General features: G+C 39.8%; 1 protein-coding gene across 2 annotated transcripts in view; it reads left to right on the top strand.

Moving 5' to 3' along the window:
• Positions 1 to 27,380, top strand: part of LOC110067795 (E3 ubiquitin-protein ligase rnf213-alpha-like) — an 82,369-nt gene that overhangs the window by 35,109 nt on the left and 19,880 nt on the right. For both annotated transcript variants that reach the window (XM_089275437.1, XM_089275436.1), the window contains 41 exons: positions 427 to 543; positions 697 to 916; positions 2,311 to 2,637; positions 2,929 to 3,533; positions 3,802 to 3,961; positions 4,312 to 4,541; positions 5,040 to 5,372; positions 5,630 to 6,441; positions 6,994 to 7,148; positions 7,335 to 7,406; positions 7,640 to 7,746; positions 9,620 to 9,770; positions 9,909 to 10,125; positions 10,441 to 10,711; positions 11,016 to 11,189; positions 11,342 to 11,450; positions 11,574 to 11,745; positions 11,947 to 12,142; positions 12,985 to 13,100; positions 13,950 to 14,144; positions 14,379 to 14,501; positions 14,892 to 15,009; positions 15,291 to 15,526; positions 15,991 to 16,073; positions 16,276 to 16,409; positions 17,618 to 17,713; positions 18,009 to 18,173; positions 19,500 to 19,666; positions 20,208 to 20,430; positions 20,623 to 20,978; positions 21,264 to 21,422; positions 21,535 to 21,682; positions 22,038 to 22,126; positions 22,529 to 22,664; positions 23,022 to 23,129; positions 23,447 to 23,532; positions 23,979 to 24,164; positions 24,547 to 24,682; positions 24,966 to 25,181; positions 25,519 to 25,655; positions 26,468 to 26,985. In XM_089275437.1, coding sequence (XP_089131563.1) covers positions 427 to 543; positions 697 to 916; positions 2,311 to 2,637; positions 2,929 to 3,533; positions 3,802 to 3,961; positions 4,312 to 4,541; positions 5,040 to 5,372; positions 5,630 to 6,441; positions 6,994 to 7,148; positions 7,335 to 7,406; positions 7,640 to 7,746; positions 9,620 to 9,770; positions 9,909 to 10,125; positions 10,441 to 10,711; positions 11,016 to 11,189; positions 11,342 to 11,450; positions 11,574 to 11,745; positions 11,947 to 12,142; positions 12,985 to 13,100; positions 13,950 to 14,144; positions 14,379 to 14,501; positions 14,892 to 15,009; positions 15,291 to 15,526; positions 15,991 to 16,073; positions 16,276 to 16,409; positions 17,618 to 17,713; positions 18,009 to 18,173; positions 19,500 to 19,666; positions 20,208 to 20,430; positions 20,623 to 20,978; positions 21,264 to 21,422; positions 21,535 to 21,682; positions 22,038 to 22,126; positions 22,529 to 22,664; positions 23,022 to 23,129; positions 23,447 to 23,532; positions 23,979 to 24,164; positions 24,547 to 24,682; positions 24,966 to 25,181; positions 25,519 to 25,655; positions 26,468 to 26,985 — 8,359 coding nt within the window. The remainder of the gene's footprint in view (positions 1 to 426; positions 544 to 696; positions 917 to 2,310; positions 2,638 to 2,928; positions 3,534 to 3,801; positions 3,962 to 4,311; positions 4,542 to 5,039; positions 5,373 to 5,629; positions 6,442 to 6,993; positions 7,149 to 7,334; positions 7,407 to 7,639; positions 7,747 to 9,619; positions 9,771 to 9,908; positions 10,126 to 10,440; positions 10,712 to 11,015; positions 11,190 to 11,341; positions 11,451 to 11,573; positions 11,746 to 11,946; positions 12,143 to 12,984; positions 13,101 to 13,949; positions 14,145 to 14,378; positions 14,502 to 14,891; positions 15,010 to 15,290; positions 15,527 to 15,990; positions 16,074 to 16,275; positions 16,410 to 17,617; positions 17,714 to 18,008; positions 18,174 to 19,499; positions 19,667 to 20,207; positions 20,431 to 20,622; positions 20,979 to 21,263; positions 21,423 to 21,534; positions 21,683 to 22,037; positions 22,127 to 22,528; positions 22,665 to 23,021; positions 23,130 to 23,446; positions 23,533 to 23,978; positions 24,165 to 24,546; positions 24,683 to 24,965; positions 25,182 to 25,518; positions 25,656 to 26,467; positions 26,986 to 27,380) is intronic.

Genomic DNA, 27,380 nt, shown 5'->3' with positions numbered 1-27,380 from the left:
TTAAAATTCAGCTTGGCAGTGAGACTTAGAGGTCACAAACAAAGGAAATTGAATGACCATGTTTATTCATTTCTTTCGTTTGTGTCGTCTAGGCTTCACTTTCAAGCTGAATTTTAATACATCGAAAGTGGCCTCTTGACAGTAATAATAACAATAATTAATCTTTAATGAGGAAGCCTGCATCACAAAGTGGTTTACTGAAGAGTCCTCATTTGGTATCAGTCCTGCCATAAGCCAATTTACCGGATGATAGACGGATTTTTATCAAACCAAGTGGTAGCTTTTGGGTTTTAGGACAGTATTCGTTAGTTTGACTTTATAACGAAACGTAAAATATATTTTGATCTCCAGATGCTACTATTTGCTAACCTGGTCAGTTTCAAATGGGAATTCATAATTTTGCTCCTTTGTTTGTTTTCGTTTCAGATGAGAGAAACCTGCCTCGTGGAGATCTTTTGTGAACTTGACCTGGAGGTATACGACAGAGCCGTTGGGGAATCCATCAGCAAACTTGCGTTTGAAGCCGTGGAAAAGATAATACAGGTAGATTGGTGCTATTATACCAACTTACTGGTCTGAAGATCTGTACTTGAATTTATTAGGTAACTTTATTGACATACTAGAACTTGCCACTTTCTCTGGTATAGTTTTACACGCAAGTTTACCTTCATGACCTAAAATGTTCGTTTTGTAAAGTCAAGACAGGGTGCAGATGCTGACCATGCTTTCAGGACTTTAAGAAGTTCTAGTCAGCGAGGTGACGCAGGAGCAGTAAAGTACGGCCAACTTTTGTCAATGTTGCTTACAAAATCCTGGCCTAAAACATCTCAGAGCCAGAGAAGGTCTGGCTTGCACCCTTGTACTGTGGAGTTTCTTCTCACTTGGAACCCGATGGCTGGATATTTCCATTTCTTTGGTAACTAGATATGTTAGTTACTTTCTTATGTTATTACCCAGAACTCAGTCTAAAGACGCTATTAATAATGGCTTCCCTGCAATATTTAGTTTGACCACGCAAACTCGCGGCGTGACATGTCACACAAGGTTGTCACAGGTCAGGAAATGGTCAGGGAAAAAATTCTTCAAGGTCAGGGAAAAGTCAGGGAATTTTTATGTTGAGTCAGGGAAAATTGTCATTTAGAGAAAAGTTCGCGAAAATTGAAATTGAAGGAACATTTGGTGAAAACTTATTAGTCTTAATAAATGAGTAGAAAGGACGGCTGTAAGTTGAGGCTAGAAGCCGCTGATCTGATATTATTTGGTCAGGGAAATCTTATTTTTGTCTGGGAAAAGTCAGGAAAAAGTCAGGGATTTTTGTGATGCCTGTGGCAACAATGTCACAGAAGTATACGGAATTTGCAGGATTATAGAATAAAGGGTGCGAAATACGAATGAAATGAAGAACTGACCATCGCGGTTGTAATTGCAATTGCAAACTTGGAAACTAAGCCTGAAAAAATATTTTGGGGCTTTGACGAGTGAAAGCCCGGAATCTTTTTCAGTCTTAATTTACAATTATAATTACTGCTCAGACGTGAGTAGTACTTGCTTTTCACCTCCGAGCTAGCCAGTCAGAATGCGCGGAAAGCACTATTCACTTGTGTGGTATATACTAACATCAGGTATTAGTTTTGGCTGTGTTACGTGACGTGCTTGGACCAATCGCGCGCGGTCAAAAATATTCCGGCGATGGATTATGATGTGCAATGTGAAAGCAGTCTGGTGTGTTTAAAAGCACTGCGTGTTGTTCAGTGTACATTGCATTTTACCCGCAGCACGAGCTGTCCAAGCGAAACGACACGATTATGGTCTTTTTCTACGCAGCTAACAAAAAATAAAGCCTTCTCTAATGCTTAACTCGAGAATTCTGCGTTTAATTTGACAAAGAATAGCATATTTTGGTCAAAATGACACAAATAATGTCTTACCTGGTGACAGCGAGCGAAAAGCGAGTCGCCGAACGTAGGCGACCAATTTTGGCCTCAAGTTAAAAGCTTGGCGGCACGAAATAATGTTTTAAATTCTTCACTTTTTACAATCTGATAGTGATTTTGGAATTGTAAATATCTTTTCGTGAATATTCAATGCCGTCTCCAGTGAGAAAAGGAAAGCCATCGAGTTCGGCTTATTGGCCGACTTCAATGCTGGCTGTCCTGTTAACATACCGGCATTTGACGTTAGGTCAGTGCAGTTTTTCCCGCCTGCTGAGTCCTGATTGGTCTATTCAAATTTCAGTCGCACCAGCTTTATGAAAGGTGACTGTGAAATACGCACAATACTCAGAGCGTAATTTTTTTTTCTTGAAAACAGGGGATGAGTCTGGAAGAGGGAGTATTTTAACAGCCGAAGGCCAAGAAACGCTGTCAATGGCTCAGTCAGTACTTACGGCTCTTGTTGAAAGCATTTCAAATGCGTCAGTGACGGTTGAAATCTTAGGTCTTTTACAGAAATACAGAAAGAAATTCTTGGAACTGTTATCAAAGATAACTGTCCCTCCCGCCAAAGATGGAACTGAGGCGAACATGAGGCAAGAAGGTGAAAAAATCTTAGATCAGCGAATTGGAGAAATCGAGGAATTCCAAGCTGTAAAAGAAAAAGTGGCTTCCTTCGTCAACATGTGTGATTTGATTGGGCCAGGTGAGATTTCACTTAGCAGCAAGAAAGTCTTGACAATCTACACAAGTTTGTTAATGTCCTAAACATGGTTTGTTCCAAATCGAACAACTGAGTACATCTTTCAGCTTATGAGAAGAAGTGTGTGAAGTTGGCATGTATTTTGTCGAAAGAAGAATTTTTAAACGTCATACTTGTAAGCTAACGTTTGAACTCAAGTTGCCTAATATTATGTTGTTTATGCTTGAAGTTGCAGATCCAGAGGATTTTGCTACTTTAAATACTGCTTAAAATCATTTTTTGATTTCTCTACAGTCAATATTGGCAGTATTAAGGAAAAATCGCGTCAAGATTTCTCCCGTTACCAAATACGTCAGTTGTGCGAGCATAAAGATGACAAGCAAATTGAGGTCACGTTCTTTAAACTACCCTCGGTGGCTAAAGAAGTTATTTCACCACTTCATGACGTGCAAAATAGTTTAACTTTCCAAGAGCTTTGGACACAGTATGGAAAGAAAGCACAAGCAGCCAGAGAGAATGACGAGACAAAGAAACCACAACTCAGCATCTCCGAAGTCGTTGAAAATATCTGGAAACCAGCTTTTCAAGATTGGAACCAGTACGCAGTTAGTACCATGGACGGAACGGTATCCCTCGGAAATGTCGACAAGCTCTTTGACAGCTACAAGAACCGGAAAAAAGACCTTGAACGAGAGCTGTTGTACATGTTTGAACTGAGCCAAGCTCAACCTGCGAGTAGAACAAAGAAGCTGCAGGCAACAGCTACTGAACGCGCCAATCAAATACAGCGGTACCAGCAACTTGGTCAGTATGCATGTGCCGCAGACACAATCTGGGAATTTAAGGAGGCAATGGGCTTCACTGGTGACTTCAAAGTTATCGAGGATCTGCGCAATCAGGTTTCTAAATTTATGTTTTCCATCTTTTTCACTCAGACTCTCTGCTTTTTATTACACTTAAGATACGAGAGCGGGTTTCTTTGCCTGGTGTTGCGACGTTTTATTGTGAATATGTTCCCCGTCTTTAGTTTGAAATATTATCCAAAAAAATGTTCTTGTTTGTAGTCGTTTTTATTTTGGGGATTTTATTAGTTTCTTTGATCTTGTACGTCGGACACATGCATTTGTGTACGAATATTCCTGTTTTCATTTGAATTTTACGATTTAGTTGTCAAGAGAGTTCAAACAAAAACCCCTAAACAGCATTGGAAAAAAGTTTTTTGAGGCTGGTCGTGCACTTGAGTGTTTGGATATGAAGAAAGCAAAGTGCTTCAGGGCAGTGGTAGAGAGCAGAGGACTGGTGGAATGGCTACGTACTACCATCAAATGTAAGCACACTATGTGTTAACGTCGCCAGTTGGCTGCCTGAATTAACGTGCCAGTGAACTCATAGACCGCTTTAAGTTGTTAATCATTCAGATGTACAGTGGAACCCCGTTAATACGACCACTTTCGGGCCAAGAAAAATTGGTCGTATTAACGGGGTGGTCGTATTGAAGGGTTCTGACTGACTGACTGAGCTTTTTTTCCGGTCGGAATAAAGTGGCCGCAATAACGAGGTGGTTGTAACGCGGGGTTCCACTGTAATTTCTAAAATAAATGTACAAATAAGTACAAGTTTTGTAGCAGTGTGATTTCTTTAAGAACTAACAACTTAACATTTTGAATGGTTTCACAGCAACTCAAGAGCTTAAGGTTCTTGTTGACTTGGCCTTGATCTCAGCCGGTGAAAGCGTCATGGAAACTGACCGCATTTCCAGTCTACATACCAGCTGCCTAGGTTTCGCTCCTTTGATCTTTGAGCTTAGAGAAAGTGAAGAAGAAAAAGTGAACTTTGACGAGCTGGTAAAAGCTTGTGATCCCGTGTGGAAAGCTGTAGAGACGGATCACAGTTTACCCCAAAAACTAGTAAGAAGTGAAATGCACTTTGTGCTCTTGTGATATTTATTTTCTTTGTAACTATGTTTGAAGAGGTCCTCCTTTATCGTTAACGGAACTTCATTAAGAAGGCCAGTTAAAATCGGAATCTCGGCAGATTTTGAACCAAGAGGTTTAAAAGATTCTAGTTCTTCACGTCAAGTTCTTTTTTCAATCGTATTTCTTGATTTTCTTTATTAGTTGAAAGAAACCACCTCTTGATAACGTTGTTAATCAGTCAGTCAACGAACCCGTAGACAAAAGTAAATTTCATAAATCCAAAGGCGTCAAAATTAATAATTAAGACGTAATGTAAGTAAAATCGAGACATTCTCTCAGCATCCATGTTGAGATTTATAATTGTATAAGAATTTAAACACGCTCTATGACAATGATATTCAACAAATATAACCCTTTCGTTTTTATAGTGTCCTTTTTTAAGGACCCGTTGTCACCTCTAACAGAAATTGTCATTTCATTTTTTCGTAGTCCGACACTAGCAGGCATCTGGAATGGCTTAAGACCGTCAAGGAATCACATGGTTCGGTTGCTATGACATCCTTAGTACAGGCTAAGACCATTAACTCCAGTGGTGTGTACGTTGTAGGTCACGTGGACACCAAGAGTTGTTCGCAAACAGAGGAAAGAAGACGGTTGTCATTTAATGATGTGATCCGACTCACAGTCCCTACGAAAGATGGAAGTGAAAAAGTGCAGAGCAAAACGTACTCTGTTGATGAATTGAAAGATTTGCAAAGTAAATTGATGTTGATTGCTGGGAAGGCTGAAAAGGGAAAGGATGAGGTTGAACAATTTGTAAAGGCAAGTTTAAATTTATTAAGTAAGCGCGATCGCAAATACCTGGAGAGAATCTTTAAGTTTAAGGTGGGAAACATTTTTTACAATCATTGCACATTGTGTCGAATAAACGCAATCGTATCGGCCTGGCATAGACAAAAAAATAGATTTGAAACGTCGTTTTTTGTAGCCTGTGTGAAATTTTAGGTGGAAATTGATGTGAAGCCCCGTGGTAAGCTATGATGTCGCTTTTACAATAGTTCTAAATTCTTAACTTGCAGAACCTTGAGGGCGTCATGCGTCTAGCCACGGCTTACATTAACCTCTCCGAATCTGGTTTTGTTCATCGCTTGCATTGGAATAAACAATTTCACTGCAGTAAAGATCAGCTCGAAGGCGAATCCATAGCAAATGAGCTGGCAGCTGAAAGCACGTCCATGGAGAAATGTTACTTAAACTGGAAGAAGAAGGTCAGTGATGCACGGAAGGAGTATCGGGAGTTGAATTTCTTCACCACTCAGCAGTTGATGCTACTAAGGAAGGAAATAGCCACAGTTTGCCACAGCGAAGACCTTTTTGTAAGCAACCTTCAGGTTCTTACTTTGCTTGAAAGTGTTCGTCCGAATTTAGACACAGATCAGTTGAAGTCAGCAATAGAGCGCGCTTTTAGAGAAACAGAGCTATTAGACAAGGCAAAAGGTACTGCCGATCTGCCATCGTTTACTCAAGTTCCTTCAGACGCCGAATTTGGTACTCGTGGTTCAGCATTTGATAACAACAACTACATAAGTACGAGCCCCTCAACGGTAGTCAGCACGAGTTCCATTAAGAAGCCGAAGCCGAAAGTTACTTCAAAAATCCAAAAGTTTCTGAATGCAGCTGCAGATGGTGGTTACTCAGAGCAGGTTGCTTTGGCTGCTTTGGCGAGTCTAGGTCTTGATACAGATGAAGACGACTTGCTGCTGTGGTGTTTAGAGGAAGCTGACGAAGCAGACATCGAGGCTCTTTACGAAGAAGCGAGGCAAAATCCCATCATTGGGCGAGAGATTTTCTCTGCCGGAGAGCTCGATGAAATGCAAACAGAGGATCAAAGGTAACTCAGTCATACCGGCATGCATGCGTACATACATCATAACTTTTTCTACACTCGGATTGATGAGGCTGAGTAAACTTATATGTATTGCTGACACATAAACTTCACATATGCGAAGTTGCCTTGAAAGTTCAGTAGTCTTCAACACGTAGATCACTTTTAGTGTTGGCTTCTTTGAGCTTCATGATTTATTTTTTATCATTGACGACACCTAATAAGCAGTCGGAGTACAACAGGCCCTTTGCACGACACGAGAACATGGTACAAAATTAGCCATGCTGGGACGCAAGTTACACAGTGGGATATCCAAAACAAATGAAAGTCAAGCTGGACTGGTGCGAGCTGCTTTGTTTGAAAGTCCCGCTGTGCAACTTGCCTCCCAGCATGGCTGATTTTGTACCCTGTGGTCGAGTCGTGCAAAGAGTCTATTGTATATTCGTTCGTCATTGGTTACGTCTGTAACAAGCTACCCCTATGGCAAATCGTTTCTCTCGCGTATCCTTGGACAATGGCTTTGTAGCTGAAAGTTAGTTATTTGACATTCGTTTGTAGTGTAACCATAACTGAAGCAGACGAGTTGTCCTTGAAGCTCCCTGAAACCACTGTAGAACAGGAGAATAATGAAGACGAGGATTCTGAGGCAGACATCAGGCAGTACCTTACACTTTCTCAGCTGGGGAACATCCTCAGAGCGCTATCAGTAAAGGGTAAGAATAATACACGACACCCTTAAAGTATAGAAGAAAAATAAATAGAAAAATAGAAAATTGTCGGAGTTATCGGTCAAGCGAGAATTTTTATGCGTGGGCCACATATATTTGCCTCCTGTTTGACAATGACAAATTGTTTGACTCGTAGCTATAAACGTCAAATTATGTTTACTTAACTTTCAGGTAAAGGAATACCTCGCACCTTTCCAGCGTTCCTGAAAAAGGGGAGACCTAACCTCATGCTTGTTCCCAAAGGTAGTAAGTGATTACTAATGAACCAGTATCTTGAAATAGTATGTCCAGTATATTGAAATCATTTAATAAAATGTACTGTCAGGCAGTGTTGATACCAAGGTAATGTAAAATGTTTAGGTACTGTACATGTGGTAAATGGTAACCAAGTCTTTTATAGGATTCGAACTTAGCAAACACAAGCGGTTAGCAACGTTCGGATGTGTGTACTGATCTTCGAACCCCTTCTTTTGCAGATGATGTTTTGGTAACAGTTTTAGCCCTCTATATGCATGACAAGAAACAGCCTCTTCCAAGCCATGAAGAAGTGCTTATTTGTACCCCAGAAACCACCACAGAAGAGGTAATTAATTATTTGAAAACTGTGTTTCTAAGTTAAATTAAGAAAGGTTTAAGGCACAAGCCGTAAAACGCAGTTAATGGAGCGTGATGTGCAAACCTCGGGAACAGTTAGTTATTGTAGTTAACTATGTTACAATGCTGTCAAATTATATTTGCCACCCGCAGAGATCGGGTGAGATCCTTGAATGCTTTGTTGTGCCAATTGTTGAAAGACTGCCTAGTCTTATCACAGTATGATCTGCATCATGGCACCTTTCTACTGGTTACACCCATAGACATGTCTAGCTATAAAAGCACCGTGATTCAATGTAAAAGCACTTCCCTTCGGTGGCGTGCTGTACTCATGCTTTCTTCAAAGTAAAGAAAATTCTTGTACACCTGCCAATAGTCTTGTCCGATCCGGTGCTGGCTTCCTCAGTGCCGGAGAGATAAGTGAGGCTTTCAAGGTCACGCGTTCAGATTTGACTTGTCAATACTTTTGTCCGTCTCCAGTGCGGGGTAGTGCTGGTGATAAGAGAGGCTTGAAATCCTATTGTTATGTTGTAACCAAGTTGACCTGCCGTTACCCTTGTCCTTTTCAAGTGAGGTAGTGCTGGTGATAAGTGAGGCTTTTAAAGGTCTCGCAAATCAAAGTCGCTTCCTATGCCAATCGCAAGGTTGTGTCCCCCCACCTTACGTCAAATGATTATTTGAGAAATGATGTGTGGCTTTCTTTGTTTGTTGGTATATCTGCTATAATAATAATAATGGGCTGTAATAACACACAAAAGTGTACTATCACGGAACAGTGTCATTAAATATAGTTTATCGGAGCTTATTGGGTGAAGAAGCCAGCGTGTGCATCTGACTGCTTCTTTGCAGGTTAATCCCAAACATTTTAATTTTGTTTCAGCAATATGAAGAAGCCTCGACAGCCAGTTACGTGTATACCTCTCTATGAACTACGCACTAGTAACATTTGTTTTCTAATCACTCTGCAGTAAAACGAAAACAAAATAATTTCTAACTTAGTACAAGTAAGAGAACACCAATCGTATAGGATTGGAACCCGTGTACTTGAGTGCCAACCGTTTTTCTACAATTTAGAAAACGAAATTTAAACTTCGATTTTCAATTTTCAATTTCCAAGAAAACAAAAATTGAAAATCAAACATCAAATCTACAAGAACAAGGTAAATTAAAATTGAATACCAATTTTTAATTTTCAATTTTCACGGGAAATGGAAATTGAAATTCGGATGCCAAAACTATTGGTTTTCGTTGTCTTCCGGTTTTTGTTCGTTCCAGACTTTCTCTGAGTTTCATGTAGCGGAACTAAGAACCACTCGAAAAATTGAAATGTGGAAACTGGCATCAGAATTTCAATTTCCGTTTTCGTGAAAATTGAAAATTGGTATCAAATTTTAATTTTCGTTTTTCTTGTAGATTGAAAATTGAACTTTGATGTTTAATTTTCAATTTTTGTTTTCTTGGAAATCGAAAATTGAAAATCGAAGTTTAAATTTCGTTTTCTAAATTGTAGAAAAACGGTTGGCACTCAAGTACACGCATTGATTGGGGCATCTCGTTTATTGATCAGACATAAACAGCTCCAGCATAGCTTATTATACCAAACATAAGCGGCCCTAGAATAGTTATTGTTACAACAAATGTACTAAACAAAAATACGGAAATTTTTCTTAAACGAAATTTCCAGAATAAAGTGATCAAAAGCGGAGATGCCGTCGAGTGACTCCTAACGGACAAACTCCTCAAACATTCACTTTTTAGTATAATTACGTAGCCTGCGTACCAACTAATCTACATACCGGCACACAACTATGTTAAAATAACAACGTGAAAAGTTATGTTTATCTTTCTTTGGTTTGGCGTAGATCGAGTTGTTATGGAGACGAGCCACAGGCGACCTTGAGGGACGATTCTACTGCCTTGTTCATGCTGATCTCTTAGACTTCTCTGTCAGCAAACGGGCAGTGGACATGCTCAGTGTAGTGACACAGGGGCTCGCGGGAAAGACTGGAGAACGTGAGTACGACTGAATATAAATGATATGCTATCCCAGGTTGTATGGTTTTCGGCGTAAGTTAGACAGTTAAACTGTTTTATAATACCTGTGTACCAATTGTGATCCTATATTAAGTTCCTTCTCTTATTACCTTCCAGACTATGGCCTGGTGGTAATCTGTAGTAGCGAGAATGAGGACCGTGCCAACATAGTGGCAGCCCTTGATCAGTATCGGGTTGCTGCTCCACCTTGCCCTTCGCCAAATGATCTTAAGAGCTATCTCATTGATCAGTTCCGTTCTCCTCTCGCACAGTATGGCTACATCAATAGTAGAAAGATAACTTGGACTACAGCGGGATCCTTAGATCCTGGAAAGTAGGTTTTCCATATGTTATATCAATATGTTAATGCTGTTGTACAGATCTAGATTAGCATATATATTTTCTTATTTTCTTATTTTTGCTTAATCGAGTGCATTTTTCGTAGGCATGAGGCTCGGAAGATTGTGTGAACACTCCTTACGTTTTTTACTTTAAATAAAATTATCATTACCATTACCTTTCCAATAAAGAATAAGATAAAAGTGTCATTACCATTACCTTTCCAATATAGAATAAGTGTGGTTATTGAATTTGACCGTCCCCCATTGGCACGCAAATTTAAAAAGCTAATTGGTTGTATTCTGTCTAGGCTCTGTGTCCGAGTTGTCTCATCCAAACGAGGAGGTTTGGGAAAGACTCTGTTTGTTCGCCGTCTAACAGACCAGCTACCAAACCTTGTAAACAACGACATGGTTTTGACAAACTTGCGTACGCATGACTCCAACGTAGCCTTGCATGTCACGGTTCCACTTCACGGGAACTCCACGGACTCGTCGATGCTGGTAGATTCACTCTTGCCACATGCAGTGAGGGCAAATGTACCACTGTCCCGCGTATTCCATTTGGATATATCACCTTCGGTAAGCAAGGGTGATTGCTTGGTTATGAGCAAGTCAAACCTCGACCTAAGTTATGGATTGGTTGAAAATTTTGGACACCAAGAAATTGCTTGTTTTTTTTTGCCGTTCTGAAGGAAAGCCACTGGTGGTAATTTACCTATAACTGTCACAAGGGGAGGGCAGTTTTCAACTTTATGCCATACATTTTATAGCCGAGTAGTGGATTGGAAAACCTTCTTCCGAACGACAGTTTTGGTATCATAAGGCCACAAACGTATATGAGGATTTGGCAGAGCTATTTAGTTGATACCATTCCTTTTTTCAGATGAGACGTGGATTGGACAGCCTTCTATTTAACCTACTTGTCCTTGGCTTTCTTTGTGACAAGATGGGACGAGTGTGGAGGAAGCGAAGCACTGACTTGTACGTCATTGAGATCACGACATCTGCTCCACTGCCCATGGGCTTCACAAGAGAAGAGGAAGTTGAAATGCAAGGGGTGAGTTAATAAGTCCAACGGGAAATACTTATTTTCTTCGCACAAGAAAAAAGTGGAAACAGCGCTCTGAATTTTTTATTGTCGTACTTCCTAAGAAACTGTTTGTATTAATCACATCTATGTTGTTATTTATAAAATTTCGAATTTTCCAGGGCCATCCTAGGAAATCTATCATGTGTAAGCGACCATTCTACGATCTGTTGCCTACCATCGAGTGTGACACTCCAAGAAATGTTCAATTCCGTTTATCGGTAAATCCAGGTATGCATATTTGCGGGTGTACTAAGCGTGGTTCGTACGTAGTAGTGTGCAGCTAGTAGTGTGCAGCTCAGTCTACGTTACACAGTTTGGTCCTTCATGGTTCCATTTTAATTTCTTTGACAGATCCTAGCGACTTCAACCCTTTGTTTGATGTCAAAGAATTTCGAAACGCACCGTTCCAGCGCGTTTATCAGTATCTCAAACTTTCAAGTCAAGGAAAAAGTCTGGATAACTTCACTTTTAAGCCCGGGGATATTGATGACGACAAAAGAACATGCCTTATGCTCTTGCTGAGGTATGTAAAATGGATACTTTGCAAAGGCTACTACTAACCCTACATGGTCATTTTGGCAACCAGAACCGAATTTAATAGTGTCCACTATTCATTTGGCTGAAAGGAATTGTTTACTTTATTAAAACAATGTTTGTGACTATAGCTAATGAAGTCTAAACCTTTAATTATACCTTAATCAAGTCTTTCCAACTATTTACACAGCTATTGTGGAATACCTGATCCTTCGTGGTCGGAAATTCGTCATTTTGTGAGTTTCCTGAACTCGCAGCTCCGAGATTGTGAACAGAGTTATTTCTGTGACATGAAGTTGATGAGAGCTGTCCTAGAAGGACCTAATGTGCCGAATCTGGAAGGCTTCCGCTCATTCGTTGCGCGTTTCATGATACAAATGTCCAGGGTAAGCTTGGTTATAAAATTCTCACCGACACCTGTCATCACGCACTCATGTTCATTAACCTTAGCTCAGTACACGAGCGTCACTACATGGGATTGCAAAACAGTGTAATGTAAGAGTTTGTATGGGAATAGAATGAAGGTATAAGCAGCTAGAAAAGCGGAAAAGAGATGCAACAATAACACCTTCGCTTACTTGCTTCCTTTGTGTAGTTCTTGTGTCGCTGCTATACTTAAGGCCGTCTTACAGCTATGTCAGCGAATTTAAGTTCACTGTGTTCATTTCCTCTCTTTACAGCTTAAAACAGCACCGAAAAATCATTAATACAGAAAAGAAGTAAAGGAAGGCGTTGCTATTGCATTTGGTTTTTAATTCTAACTGCTAACATGTTTGTTAAATTTCCTTTAGTTATAACTCTTATACGCACGCCGTTCCACGCTATCATATAACGATTCTTCCTCAATGAGCTTGCTTCACCAGTGGGGTCTGTTTGTTATATTTGACGCTAAGAGGTCGGGACTAAAGTTTTGAAACGAGGTCCAAATTGTAGCTGTTTTACAGCCGAGTTAAAGATTACACAGAAACTGTCTAATCAAGACAAGACAGAGTCAAAATATAGTAACCGGGTGGATGAGTTGCCTGTTTCCCTCGTCTACGCGTTGTCAAAACGTTGTTGAAATAATCGACCCCGTGACAGGGAAGGATGTGGTTTTCGTAAGCTTCCAGCGTATTTAACATCCTGTTGTAGCTTAACAACATAGTCTACTTAGTGCGCGAGTTTAGTGATGTTATTTTTGATCTTTGGACAGTTCATTTTGATGGCAACGTTCTTATTTTTCTTGCAGGATTTCGCTACTCCGTCTCTAACAGAGGAGAACACCGTAAATTTTACGGACGATAACGCGGAACTTGAGCGAAGAGAGATCAAACAATTTCAGCTGAGAAGAAGCTGGGAGAGCAGGTGACAGTCCTTTATTTTGTTTTGTTGGTCGATGCCGCGTTTGCTTTGTTTGACATCAAATTTGACCAGCAGAGTGTTTTTACATGCAGTACTCTTGTTTCTCAAATATTTTTAACTCCCTGTGGTAAATTCCACTGATGAAAGTTTATTTCTTAAAAAAACTGATAAGTTTCCACGAAAATAAACTTTTTTCTAGAAAGTATGTTGTGTGTTCGTTTAAATTGGGTTTCGTAAGCTACACCGCTATGTACTATGGCCATATTAAATGAAGAATATGATGTGGTCAATTTGTGCTGTTTTGTTCTTTTTTGGGGGGGAGGGTTGCAGAGAAATAAAGACAACAGTCGTCGTGTACTGATTTGGTTGGCAGGTGACAGCTTAACCCAGATACTTGAAACGTTTTATGACGTCCTATGAAAAAGCAAGAACCTGTATCTTTGTTACTTCCTATACACATCTGATCTCCAATTGAGGGTTTTTTTAAGAAATGTACCTGTAAAGGGTATTTACAAAATAGTATTCTCTCTTTGTGAAATTTTGGAATGGTACGTTTGTTTAAAAATTTCTCCTCAATAATGAACAGGTTGAGATTCATTCTCTAATTGCTTACACAGGTCTCAATCCTTACTCCGTCCTGTGGGGTGTTTTGCTTTGCCAAACAGACACAGCTTACCCCGATCGAAATAATGAACGTGAATAATGTAGAGAGCCGAAAAAAAGAAACAAAAATGTAACGATTGGAAAACTGTTACGGCAACGCCATTTCCAATGGCATGACAAAGCCAAAATCGTAGATCTTTATTATTAACCTGACGGTCCTTTCACTGCAGTTGATTTTTTGTTATTCAGCCCTCATCCATACCTGTTCTTCAATCAAGACCACATCACTATGACGTTTCTTGGTTTCTATATCAATTCCACTGGCGACCTCGTTGACCCTCGAACAGGGCAAATTTTGGAGAAAGGTCTGATGTCGAAGCCGCTGCGTAATGGATTGCAAGCCCAACGAGTTGATTTTACAACAAACATGGAGAATTTGAAAAAGTAAGTAAAACTAATAAGTTGCTATCACTGGAGTGGCTTTCACCTCAGCAGATTAAGCATTGGTCGTACTTAACATCATAACACTTCGAACGTGGACGGAGGATGCTACTCGGTTTGTTGGTAATTAACGTAGGTAGCTCAATATTGAAGGGTTAAATTGATTGTTATTGTTATAGAGTTATGTGATTTCCTCCTCTGTTTTGACTTCAATTTACCTCACCTTCCTCATTTTAGGGAGGACAAGATTGGTCAGTTGCGTTCTGTTATGGATATTGAGTGCTCACACGATCCAGACCGAGACTATGAACTGACTACAGACAATGTTAAGAAGATTCTGGCCATTCACATGAGATTTAGGTATGTTTTGGTAATCATATCTCACTTTTTGTTTGCTTTCTGCGGAACAAAATTTAGTAGTTCTATTCACCAGGTCGCTGACAAAACACCCGTTAACACAACAAAACCCCTCCATTTTCCAACTTTAGTCCGGCGTTAAGTAAGCCGATATCTACATTTTCACTTACAATTGCGCAGTGTCCCAGTCATTTTCTTTCGCGCCCATTATGCAAAGAATGCATGGGCGTGCAATTTATTCGGCGTATGATTTTCCGTCATTACACTTTAGACTGTCGTTTGCCTTGATATAAATGGAACTTTACTCGCACATGCGCCTATTAGGAAGTAATTTGAAGTACTTTATTCAGTATAGTGCTTATTCCTAGACGATGTTGACTTTTTAATCATCAGGTGCAATATTCCTGTTATCGTGATGGGGGAGACTGGTTGTGGTAAGACTCGTTTAATCCGATACATGTGTGGCTTACAAGCAGGTCCTAAAGGTCCACGAAACATGCTCCTCGTGAAGGTCAGTAGCTTTTGAATTATGAGTAACTAAATTTCTTTTGCCACTGAAACCGAGAAAGCAAGTTATTTTGTTCGTCAAAAATATAATAATACGACCTTTTGGGCTATTGCTTCCACGTGTACGCTGAGTAGGTTTTGGTAGGAAGATGACATAGAAAATAAACTATAGAATTACAATCTGACTCATAGTTACCGTTTATTATTAGAACTACCAAATATGCATCATCATTTAAGATTTCGCCTCCAATTATCATACGTATCACCTATTTGATTGTTTTCAAGGTTCATGGCGGTACAACGTACGAAGATATCAAGCTGAAAGTTTACCAGGCGGAAGAAATGGCTCGTCAAAACCAAGGAAAGAACATTGACACGGTTCTGTTCTTCGATGAGGCTAACACCACTGAGGCACTGAGCATGATCAAGGAGGTCATGGTGGACCGCAGAATCAATGGAAGACCTATTGGACAGGGTCTGAAAAGACTGCAGTTTATCGCTGCCTGTAATCCTTACAGAAGGTGACTACACTTCACATCTGCTCTACAATAAATTTTTTGAACTAGTCTGGCCACGACTTCTTTAAACTAACTTTGTGGATTCATAGAAAATCAAGCACAATTCGTCTAGAAGCGCGAAAAGCGAATCAAGCAAGACTTTTTTCCTATCAAACCAGAGTTGCTCGGATCTACCACATGGTGCCCCACCACCCACCCACGGCGGAACCCCTTCTTTGTGATCGGTATTAGAGATTTGCTGCTAACTTTTGTTAACTTTATTTCAAATGCGAAGGAATTCGAACGCAGATCTGCTTACTAGGGTCTTTTCTAACAAAATGTCGAATTTAAAAATATTACAAACCTGTTAGGAATCTAAGTTGCTGATAGCTGACCTGGATAGCCAAAACGTTACCGTAGTTATAAGTAAAATGAAATTTGGTATATTTTAGTTTTTCTCTGATGGCAGTGAAACTATTGTGTTGCAGGCATACCGACGACATGATTCATAGGTTGGAGTCAGCAGGTCTCGGATACCACGTGAAAACAGATGAGTCAGAAGATCGTCTTGGTATGAAACTTTGTTCTTGTGATTACACGCTTGTCAAAGTAAACCAGATCACCTTTGAGAACTACAAATGTGAAAAAATGCGAGGAACGACAGATAATACACATTACCGTCACTTTTGCTCTCGAATTTGATGGTTACTCAGTTGTTTTAGTATCATAATCGTGTGGTAAATTAAAGTCCCTATGTCCTATACTTCCCTCAGGGCATATCCCATTGCGTCATCTCGTGTACCGTGTTCACGCTCTGCCAGGAAGCATGCGCCCCTTGATATGGGATTTTGGTCAGCTGAAACCCGACGTAGAGAGACTTTACACCAATCAAATTGTCAGCCGCTATGTGAGTACCTAATTTAGTAAAAAGGACAGTATTTATGTGGGTAGCAAAGAAATGATATTTACCAGTGAAGATTCGGCTCCGTATGGACATATAGTTGTGACTTCATCAAAACAGCGTTTCGGGAAGATGGCGAAAAAAACCACATTGAGTAGAGGAGTCTCATTTCACTGTATGCCCAGCTACACTCGCCACGCTGCTGCAGTGCAGATCGATCTTGTCGATTCAAATGATTGTAAGTGATCAAAATAGGCGTCAGGGGGTTTCGTCACGCGTCTGTTGAAATCCTATCCTCAAGACGAAAGGCGCATACATGAATGATTGTGGGCGCATCATTAGAAGCTTCACATTTTCGATTCGAGTCTGTCAGGCTCTCGTAGCTCAGTCCTTAGAGCATGAAAATAAATCCCGGTTCGCGGGCCTGACAAATGCACTTCAAGTCAAAGATTTTCGATTGTCTCTGACTTCTCTACCCTGGTTCCATTACCTAGACGAGAGTTAATTTTCAGTACGAGCTTTAACCCTTTGAATACCAAATTTTCGCCAAAAAATACCGTTTTTAACCGTTTAGTCAGGTTTTTAGGCTGCTATGACGCTAAATAAGCCTAAGTTTTACTAGGAAAGCTTTTTTTTTTTACCGAAAGGAGAGATTTTTCGAGGATTACGTACAAAATTAAGCAATATTTCAATTCCGAGCACGCGCATAATCCAAAATTTGGACTTTTTTTTTTTGCCATTAACCGTTCTCAATTTTGTTTGTTGCCCCTTTCCTTTCTTTTTTTTCTCGGCCCTTTTACTCTGGCTACCTTTGCGTTCCATGTTCTTTGTGGCTGCCGTGAAACGTTGGATGTTAATTACGGGCGAAGCCTAGAAATGGACCTTGATCAATCATAGGCATAGTGGACCATTTTACCACCGTTTTTGCACCAAAACTGATAACGTTTTTCGATTTGCGACGTCGGAATGTCGTCGATAACTAAACCTGACCATTGTACGGACAGGCCTAGCCTAGTACTACTATCTGCTTATCAAGAACATCTGATGACATTTAAATTGATGACGTCACAAGTGGTACAAAGAGCACGACCATTAATTACTCATATATACGTAATTGGGGCTCAAAGGGTTAATGACTAACTAATATTGACTAGCATTACCAGGATATCATTTTAATGTTGTTGCCCAATATTTTCGTTTAATTTTTCTCTCAGATTCTTCATGAAGGTCTAATACCTGGGGATGCGTCAACGGTGCAGGGAGTCGCGGAAGTTTTAGCAGCTTCACAGAAATACATGAGGGATCAGTCGGTGAGCAAGAAATCACGGCGTTCTGTCTGATTGTTGTGTGTGTGTGTGTGTGTGTGTGTGTGTGTGTGTGTGTGTGAAAACCTCTTGTTTGTTACACATATGTGTTCTGAACCATTCTGCCAAACGCTGGATTTCTCGGCACTGTAATGTTCATCATTATTAATTATTCTGCCCATATTTGATTGTTTTTTTTTATCTTGTAATGTTGTTAATTAGAGTAAAGAGCTGAAGAACTTGCCACCTATAAGTACGGCTGTAAAGTAGGGAAGTATAAAGTCTTTTCTTTCGATTTAAGGATGAGTGTAGCTTTGTGAGCCTTCGTGATGTTGAGAGAGCTATGCAAGTGATGGTTTGGTTTTATAACCACGTGGATAAACTTGGCAAACTGATGAACAAAGTTCTCATTGAACAACGAAGGGAAGAAGGTCGTGACGATGATGAAGATGATGACGACGACGTCGTAAGTAATAACGCATTTCAATTTTTTAACACGCTATAAAGAAAACAACGTACATCATAAATTATTCTACCACGTGGAGTATTGACCAAGCGTGAGGTTACCATGAATGGATATTGGTCAAGTTCTTTTTATGCTTGTTTTTGGACCACGACAGGGGAGTCGAGGCACAAAAATACTCAGAAAAATAACGAAGTGAAAATCCAGCTCCATCTTGGCCGTCCCAGTAGCCAATCACAACGCAGGATTTGGTTCATCTTGCCCGCTTGCGGAGCTAACTATATAATAATGAGCTGCTGTTGTGTGACAACGAGGTTTTCCGCTCTAAACTATAAACTGGGGAGACGGGCGTTGAGTGGCCTAACTGGCTGGAAACTTGTGTGCTTGACTCTATGAAATTAACTTTACTCGGGAATTAGCTCATAGCAACTCGCTTCCTGCGGGAGCGGAACTTGTCGCGGGTCCCAAAGTACCGTCGGATCTGCTACAACTGGAAATAAGGACACTCAGAGAACTTGAACTTCACGCGTTTATTCTTCTTTCTTCAACTTCGACGTAAATGGTAGATGTAAACCGTAAATCGTCGAGATGTAAATCGTAAATCATCGAGCGAGATGTGAATCGTATTACAATGATAAGAGCACTATACTTATACTGGTGAGAAACAAGATTGCATCATCCAAGGTACAATTAAAAGAAGACTGAATAAAGTCAGCTTGAAAGCTGAAAGTTGCCTGAATAAACTCAGCTGCATGATAAGTAAAGCCAGCTTGAAGCCTAGGTAAATTCACCTGACGAATGGCGACCTTAACAAAGCTAGTTTCGCATATACACCTGCTACTTGTAGTCTCAGCCTAAAAATCTGTGTTAGGGCAGCTTAAATTTGTATTTTCAGCCTTGAAAGCTGTGTACAGGCAACTTACACCAATTTGCCTACGGAAAGATTAAATTTACTTTTTGTAAAATGTTTGGTTGAACAGCGTGAACTACGATAAACTTAAATAGGCACTTTTTAACGCGATTACAACACATATTCATCTTAAGCAAACACTGAGTCTATTTAAAGTACATCATTGTAATTTTTATTTGAACAAGCTTGCCTAAAGCTAACCTTAAAAATCGAACAAAAGAAAACTCTTTTCAAAACGCTAAAGATTGCTTTTATAATTCCTAAGTTATTTAATCAAAATCTCCCTAACAATTGTATGGCTAATTTCTATTCGATTTTCCAAACTGCAAAGTATTTCTAATGCATTGGTGCAATAAGGACCACGATCATAATGATACGTAAATGTCGCGTATTGACACTTTCGTATCTTTAAATCGTAGGAGCTGATTACTCCCATTACTCGTGCCTTGGTACTGGCCATTGGTGTATGCTACCATGCAAAGTTGCAGGAACGTCGTGAGGAATATCGAACTGTAGTGGCACGGAGCTTTAAAGCGCCATGTTTGCTTCCTGGCGGACAACAGCAGATCCTTCGTGAAATTTCAAGGTTTGCAAACTTGTTTTTATTGTTGGTCACTTTTGTCCCTAAAGTCTTCAATCCTCAACACCAAAGAATCACACGAAAATTTGTGCATGCGCTGAGCATTTGTTTTCTGTTGTCTGTTTATTTTGTTGTTGTTGATTATACAGGCCACACGTCATGTTTCTCGGTGCTAGTCTAAAGGATGCCAGCCTCTGTGGACGATAATAACGTTTGTCTAATTCAAGTTGAAATGCCACCCTCGTCAACTATCACGCGATAGAAATCGAGAGCGAAATTGTTTAACGTTGTACTACTTGCAAGGAATGATAGGTTGTATTTGTCACTTACAAGTTATCAGCTGGAATGATCTTCACAAAATTCAGCACTTGGACGAAATTAGGAGAGTTTATCTTTTTGTCGAAACTCGAAGTTGGCAACAGCAGAACCGACTGCATTTCTAACATATGTAATCATTATTATGCTTATGGACTTGCTCTAATAATGAGATTGAACATCGTAGTTTTGCATCAGGTTATGTTATCCTTCCTATTTCTGTCATTATAAGCTGTCAGAGAGCCGTGCTAAAGGAGTTGAAACTTGGCCCGAACATTGCAAGAAACACCGCCTTGAGTGAGAACGTGTTCATGATGGTGGTGTGTATTGAGCTCAGGATCCCACTGTTTGTGGTTGGTAAACCGGGCAGCTCCAAATCACTGGCTAAGACTGTCGTAGCCGACAATATGCAGGGAGATGCTGCAAGATCGGAGCTCTTCAAGACCTTCAAGCAGGTAATGAGGCTCTTTTGGAGACACTAATTGAGAAAGCGTTTTCCAAAATTTGTCTTATGCGGGGGGCGAAATAATTTACTCTGCCATAACAAGGCAGTTCTTGTTGAATGGTGCCTCTATACTGTTCAAAGTGCTCTCTTTTGACCCTTCACTCAGGCAATTCTGTTCTCTAATATCCTCTTTAAATGGTAGGTCCACATGGCGTCGTATCAGTGCAGTCCTCTTTCGACCCCAGAGGGTATCGTGGCGACCTTCCGTCAGTGTAGCAAATTACAGGAGGGTAAAAATCCAGAGAAGTTTGTATCAGTCGTCGTCCTTGACGAGGTTGGGCTGGCGGAGGACTCTCCTCTTATGCCTTTGAAAACCCTACATCCCCTTCTCGAGGATGGTGTTACCTCTGCTGATGACGTCATTGAGACAGATGAAAAAGCCCAGCGTGTAGCTTTCATTGGGATCTCAAATTGGGCCCTAGACCCCGCTAAAATGAACCGCGGCATCATGTTATCGCGTGGTGTGCCAGACGTAGGAGAACTGGTAGACAGTGCATTGTAAGTAAGAATTAAGTTATCGTTTAAGTCTTCATGAATTAATACTCTACTATTATTTTTGTTTGTTAATTTTAATACATTGTCAAACATAAAGTTGGGATCATTTACTTATTGTCTTTGTGACATCAAATACCTAGAATAGGTCTTTGAAAAAATGTAAAATCTTCAGCACCTTTCAACGGCAACCTTTCAATTATCTTCCTTTTCTAACGTTCTTCTTCGCACAGTTGCTTTTTAAAGAGATTTGTTGCTCTTGTCTAGAACTTTTTAATGTTGATTTTGCAGGGGAATTTGCTCAACAGACAAACATGTGAAACATCTTATTCAGTCTCTGATATCGCCATTGGCCGAGGGATATGCAGAACTTTACAAGGAACAGAAAAATTTTGCGACGTTGAAGAAATGTGGCAAAGAAGAATTTTTCGGTCTTCGTGACTTTTACAGGTGCAACATTGTATCCGTGACGTTATCACTTGTATGTTGCTTAATATCGCTCACTGTTTCCTTTGTTAGTTGTTCGGTGCTTTATTTGTTTTTGTCTTACTTACCTATTAAGCCTTATCAAGATGGTATACTCTATCGCTGCGAAATCTGGCGAAAGACCTCGTTGGCATCAACTGGAACATGCTATTAAGAGGAACTTTGGTGGCCTAGTTGAAGGAGAGCCTGTAGATATATTCAAACGCTACTATCAGGAAACAGATGTGAGTTTACCTTTTGTTGTCGTGCACAGAGAGATGAGTTTGAAGAAACTTTCCCCAGACGTTACCTCACACGGTTACCGCGGCTATTGCGGTTGCGAAGTCGTCGACTAATTTGGTCTCTTTGAAGACTTAAAAAATAGTTCTAACTGTACTCCATTTCTAGTATATAGCATTAGAAATATCCATGACTTCAATCCCAGATCTCAAAGCAAATGTAGGTTACGTGGTTGGGTTGGCCGATAGAATGTCATCTAGACAGTTTGATTTGTGTTAGTCCAAGGTTTTATTTGATTTGAGTATGGTTAGCAATTCAGAGGTCTGTTGATTTCTCTGAAAAAAACCTTCACCTTTTTAGGAGGAAGATTTTGCAGAAACCTCTACAACAATAAGATTAATCGAGGCAAGTCTTGGAAGGGAAGATGTGGCAGACCGTACCAATTTCAGGTAATTCTTACAATTCATTTCATTTCATTTTGACGTAATATGTCAAAAACGAAAGACCGTAATTGACAAAATTTCCAAACACCGAGAAGAGAGTTGAAAAAAGGACGCGTAGCGGAGTATTTTTGTTGAACTTCGAGGTATTTGGAAATGTGGTCAAATCAGTAGTCTTGAGTGTTTGATATATCTTCTGAATCGAAACTTAAACTAATGTGAAAACGAAGAAACAACATTGTAAAAATCTGTGCTAATTAAGATCAGATATCCAAACACGGTCACGATTTCCTTTAGTTTATGTTGATGAATTATTAATGAATTTGAGAAGCTATAGTGATCAACCTGGCATGCAGCAGTGATGGCAACTGCTGTTGATGGTTAACTAAACTAATGTCTTACTTTGTGTAGTGAGAACCGTTACCTTTTGATACTAACGGAAAATTACGCCGCATTGCCCATCATGCAACAACATCTCTTGAAGACGGCAGATGATGCAGTGGTTATCTTTGGAAGCAGTTTTCCTAATGACCAGGAATACACTCAGGTAAAATGTACCACAGTCGGACTCTCTGAGAACATCAAGTGACAATTTAGTTTAACTGACATTTTAGTGAATATTTCTAAAGAACGTTAGAAGTGAATATTGTATCTTTTAGTTTTTAACGTATTTTAGGAATCTGTTTTTAGAAACTTTTCTTTTATTTATAGTTTGAAATTTTAAGTTGTAGATTAACCCGCAAGCTATTAAAGCTTTAAATTTTACCGTGTATAAATAAAGTTAATTGATTGATTGATTGATTGATTGATTGGCATTAAGTTTGTACTGACCGTTAAGTTAAACGGTAATAAATGTATCTTCGGCAGTTCAACTGACATTATTTATAATTCGTGTGTCGTTCAGATTTGTCGCAACATCAACCGTATCAAGGTTTGCATGGAGACAGGACGAACAGTGATCTTGTTAAACCTCGAAAGTCTTTACGAAAGTCTGTACGACGCGCTCAATCAGGTATGAAACAGCTGGTTTGGTTTGCTCTTCTCTAGGTCTCTGATCTAACTTCAATACATCTTGTACCTGTTGCCATTTTAAGAGAAATAATGGAATTGGATAAATCTATTATTTCCTTTACAGACTTTCAGTTTTGGCAAAATTGAACCTTAAAGATTGTCTCTTAGCAGACACCATGCAACGCTGTTCTCTACTTGCAGAGATAAACTTTGGGAGACATGACACAACACAAAACGGTTCATTAGCGACTTGTTTGTCTGCGCGATGTAAAGGTGTACGTAGGCGAATTCCAACTCTTGTTTACTTTATATTTGTAGTATTACGTGTACTTTGGAGGACAGAAGTACGTGGATCTTGGACTCGGTACTCACCGCGTCAAATGTCGTGTCCATGATGACTTCAAGTAAGGAATTCACTTTGTGCTTTTGTTGACGAAAATTGTCCACTTGTATATTCACTATTCCTTTTTAGCAACGTTAGCTGCAAGGTTTGCTCTGCACGTGACCTGAGTCATTGAATGATATTTTGCTTAACCATATTGCTGTTTCTTCAGTTTGAGATTCCTCGTACGCTCTGGTCGTGTAACGACTCGAAGAATTGTACAAGTGGTAAACCGTAGCTAAGTGGGATTGATATATCAAGTTTCTAGCGCAAAAAAACACTAAAATTGAACAACAACTCTACTGAAAAAGATTTAACTGCATAGTGTAAATGATAACTTTACTCTTAAATTTGTTTCTGAAGTCTGTAACACAATTAGTTGAGGCGTTTGTTGTCGAAGAGAGTCGTGGTCCAGTTTCAAGTCCAATTATGTTGTTTAAAGTGGAATACCCATCTATCCTCTCTTAGGTTAATAGTAATCGCTGAAAAGGACGTAGTTTACAACAAGTTTCCTATTCCGCTGATCAACCGTCTGGAGAAGCACTACCTCGTGACTTTAACAAGTTTGACTCCATATCAGATGGAACTGGTAGATAAACTGAGAATCTGGGTCAGTGACTTTTCAGAGGTTACGAGGGAAAACAAGCGTAACAGGTAAAATATAATTACCACATGGCTTACATCAAACGGCTCTTTTGATCTGATGTGAAGGGTTTAACCCTGTGTAGAAAAGTCACCAGTTTAACGCCGCATTTACCTTATCAGTTAACGCATTGTGTTGATGTGAAAACGCGTCCTTTACTGAACGCAATCCATAACGAAAAGGTTGCAATAGTCTTGAGTTTGACATTTTTAAAAATGCGGTGAGAAAAGCTCGTGGAAAGCACTCGACAATGGCATCTTGACGATATCGAAACGCTATTACTATTTTCGCTCGCTTTACATTTTACATTTTTCTATAAAATATTTTCTACCATATTTATCATGAGTTATGAATAGACCTTGATACATCTTACAATAGGGTCTATTATTCTAGGGATTTCTCCGTTGGGGACGCTTTTGTTGGCTATCACGAGGACACCATTCCCTCCATCATGATGCAAGTCTGCAATGACATGAAAGAAGACGATGATTTGCCTGATGACACCACAGAGGATACACTGGAAATGAAAGTAGGAAGACAGAAAGTTCAAATTTACATCTTACTTTACCAGATTTAAATTCACAAATTCCAAACGAAACCAATTCCCGACCTAGCGCGTCAACAAGCAAAAATCGGAAAAAAAGACGAGATCCGATCAAAAGGAATTGGAAAAGTGTAAAAGTATAAGTGAATCAAACTATTTCTTGTAATTTTAAAAGCTCGTGACAAACTTGATGCACTTACTCAATACTACCCTTATGTCATATAAATATAGAAGCGAAGACATTTAATAAATATTTTACATTTTATAGCTGTTTCGAGGTTGTCAAAAGATGCTTCTGGAGATGGCTGCACCTGATGCAATCGCCCGTCTTCCAGCCACTCCCTTGGAAGGAAGGGCTCGCAGTATCTGGAAGGTTTACTTTCAGGAGCAGCAACATTCTAGTCTTGCGGCCTTCATGAAGCATGTGCTCACTTTGGATAATGCTCACATTGATAAAAAACGTCGAGAAGGGCTCTTAATCCAAGTGAGTCTTAACTTTTCAACTTGAAGGAGCTCAGTCACGGTAGTTTGAGTTTCTCTTTGGCCACGTACAAAAGTACCTTTTGAGGGAAGGAAACCTGAAAATATTACTTTACTAAGATAGAAATACACCAAAGAGATAATAATAAACCATAAAGGAACAGGGATGGTTAAGGATGGAGAAGATTAACACGGATTACAAAGGACGAACTTGAAAAATTTAGGCTTAACTTTTCAAGAAGCGCAAACCTTGACATGGCTCCTTTAAAAGACGACTATATTTTTATTGTTTTATAGTATTATCTAACTCGACCAATTGATCTCCTAAACTTTTATTTTAGATTACCACTCATTCTCGTCTGCTCTCTAACCACGATCTGGCTGACATATGTAACCGAAGTGATTTCCATCGTTCGACTGTCGATCTCATGACACTTCAACAGTTCCAGACGGAGCAACAGTTTCGAGGATCAGTAAGGTAATGGTCTATTTTAAGAAATGTGTTACATCATATCACATCGAGCGATTTCCCATTCTAGAAAATAAATAAAGAAAAATACCCATGTCCTTAATAACAATAACCCACATATCTTACTTTTCGGCTGTAACTGACCTGTGTCCACCATGGACAGGTTTGCACGCTATACGTTCTGACCTACTCTCACCTTTTGACCGATTTTTCTAAACGTTCTTTCATCAAACCCTGTTCCGAAGTTTTGAGCCCCAATCTATTCTCTTCCTGGATAGAGGAAAACAAAGTCTAATCTGTAGCTGACGCGATATACGATATTATTTTAAGGCGATAAGCTCTCGATAGTTAATATATATTTAAAGTTCTGGTAATTCTATGTCTTTAAAATGGAACTTCTGGGAATTCTCAAACTTTTCACGCATAAGGACGCCAACATTGTCACAAGGTGGTCAATAGACGGATTCGGCTAACGTGATTACACCATTGTTGCTACCCAATTCAGATCATGTGATGATTCATTTGGGAGGTTACAATTGTTCTGTTTGTACATACTCCTATGCAGTCAGGTATCTGTGACAAATTGCACAATTGTAACCTTCCAAATGAATCATCACGTGCTCTGAATTGGGTGGAACCAAGGGCGATGTAAACAGGTTAGCCGATTCTGCCAATTGATCGCCCTAAGAATATCCTACATTACTGGCTCTAAACCTTAACTCTTCTTCCTAGCTCTTGTTATAATAATGATTCAGGTAAAACGAAAGTAACATAAATTGCTGTAACCTCTATTTAAAACTTTCAAACTCACGTTCTGACAGAGCCTTTTTTGAACGCCTTGGAGGAGACTGTCCTGGCATTCTCCTGGTTCAGTGTGACTCAGGAGATGACAACTTCAACCTGATTGCCGGTGCAAGGCATATTCTGCTGGAGGAACGGACTAACGCGCCAGAAATGCTCAATCTGCCATCAATCGAAGCAGTTCACGTTGTCTTGGTCATACAGCTGCCGAGAATGGTCGGTGGGTGCCGTAACTTTGTCGGTTTCCAGGGTGGAAAGTGGATGTCTAGTCACATTGATGAACTTCGCCCACCCGACAGGCACACTCCTTCTATCGAGCAACTTATTGATCGTCCAATCAGCGAGCTGTTCAGAAGCGGAAGTAAAGATCAAGAAGAAAGGGATGAGGTCACGCAGGCCTTGGCTGTGAAGCTCCTGCGAAACTGCGTACAAGCAGCAGCGTGCAGAGTTGATAACGAAATGGAATCAACTGAACGATCAACTCAGCGAATTGAGCTTCTTTTGGATTTGCTACCTGACGAGTCTCAAGGTGCTGGAGGTTAGTGTAAATGACACTGATTGCGGAACTTTTTAAATCCATGACATGCCAACCATGAATGGCTTTGTTCATACGCTCCCTTCAGTTTCAAGTTAAAAATAAAAAAATAATTGTTTCTCCGTCCATTAAGTAATAATGCAACAAACAAGTTTGAATATTTTCGCGTTTCATTTCAGATGGGAATTCTTATGTATTATATTTGATCTTCAAGATGTTGTTGTTAATTGGCCTGCCTGATAGCAGAGTAGATAACTTCAAAGTTTTCTGTTTATCGATTTTAGCAGCAAATAAAATACGTCTCGCTTATAACTGCTGTGTCACTGGGTCACTGGTGCAATTTCGTGGAAGGGAAAACAGAAGTTAGATACGGACCACAAAATGGCATACAAACACGT

The sequence above is a fragment of the Orbicella faveolata genome, unplaced genomic scaffold, assembly GCF_042242905.1.
Source record: "Orbicella faveolata isolate gen_17 unplaced genomic scaffold, um_ofav_v1 contig_36, whole genome shotgun sequence".
In the NCBI taxonomy this organism is placed as follows: Eukaryota; Metazoa; Cnidaria; class Anthozoa; order Scleractinia; family Merulinidae; genus Orbicella; species Orbicella faveolata.
The sequence above is the reverse complement of the archived record's forward strand: the minus strand, read 5'-3'. Positions and strand labels throughout refer to the sequence as shown.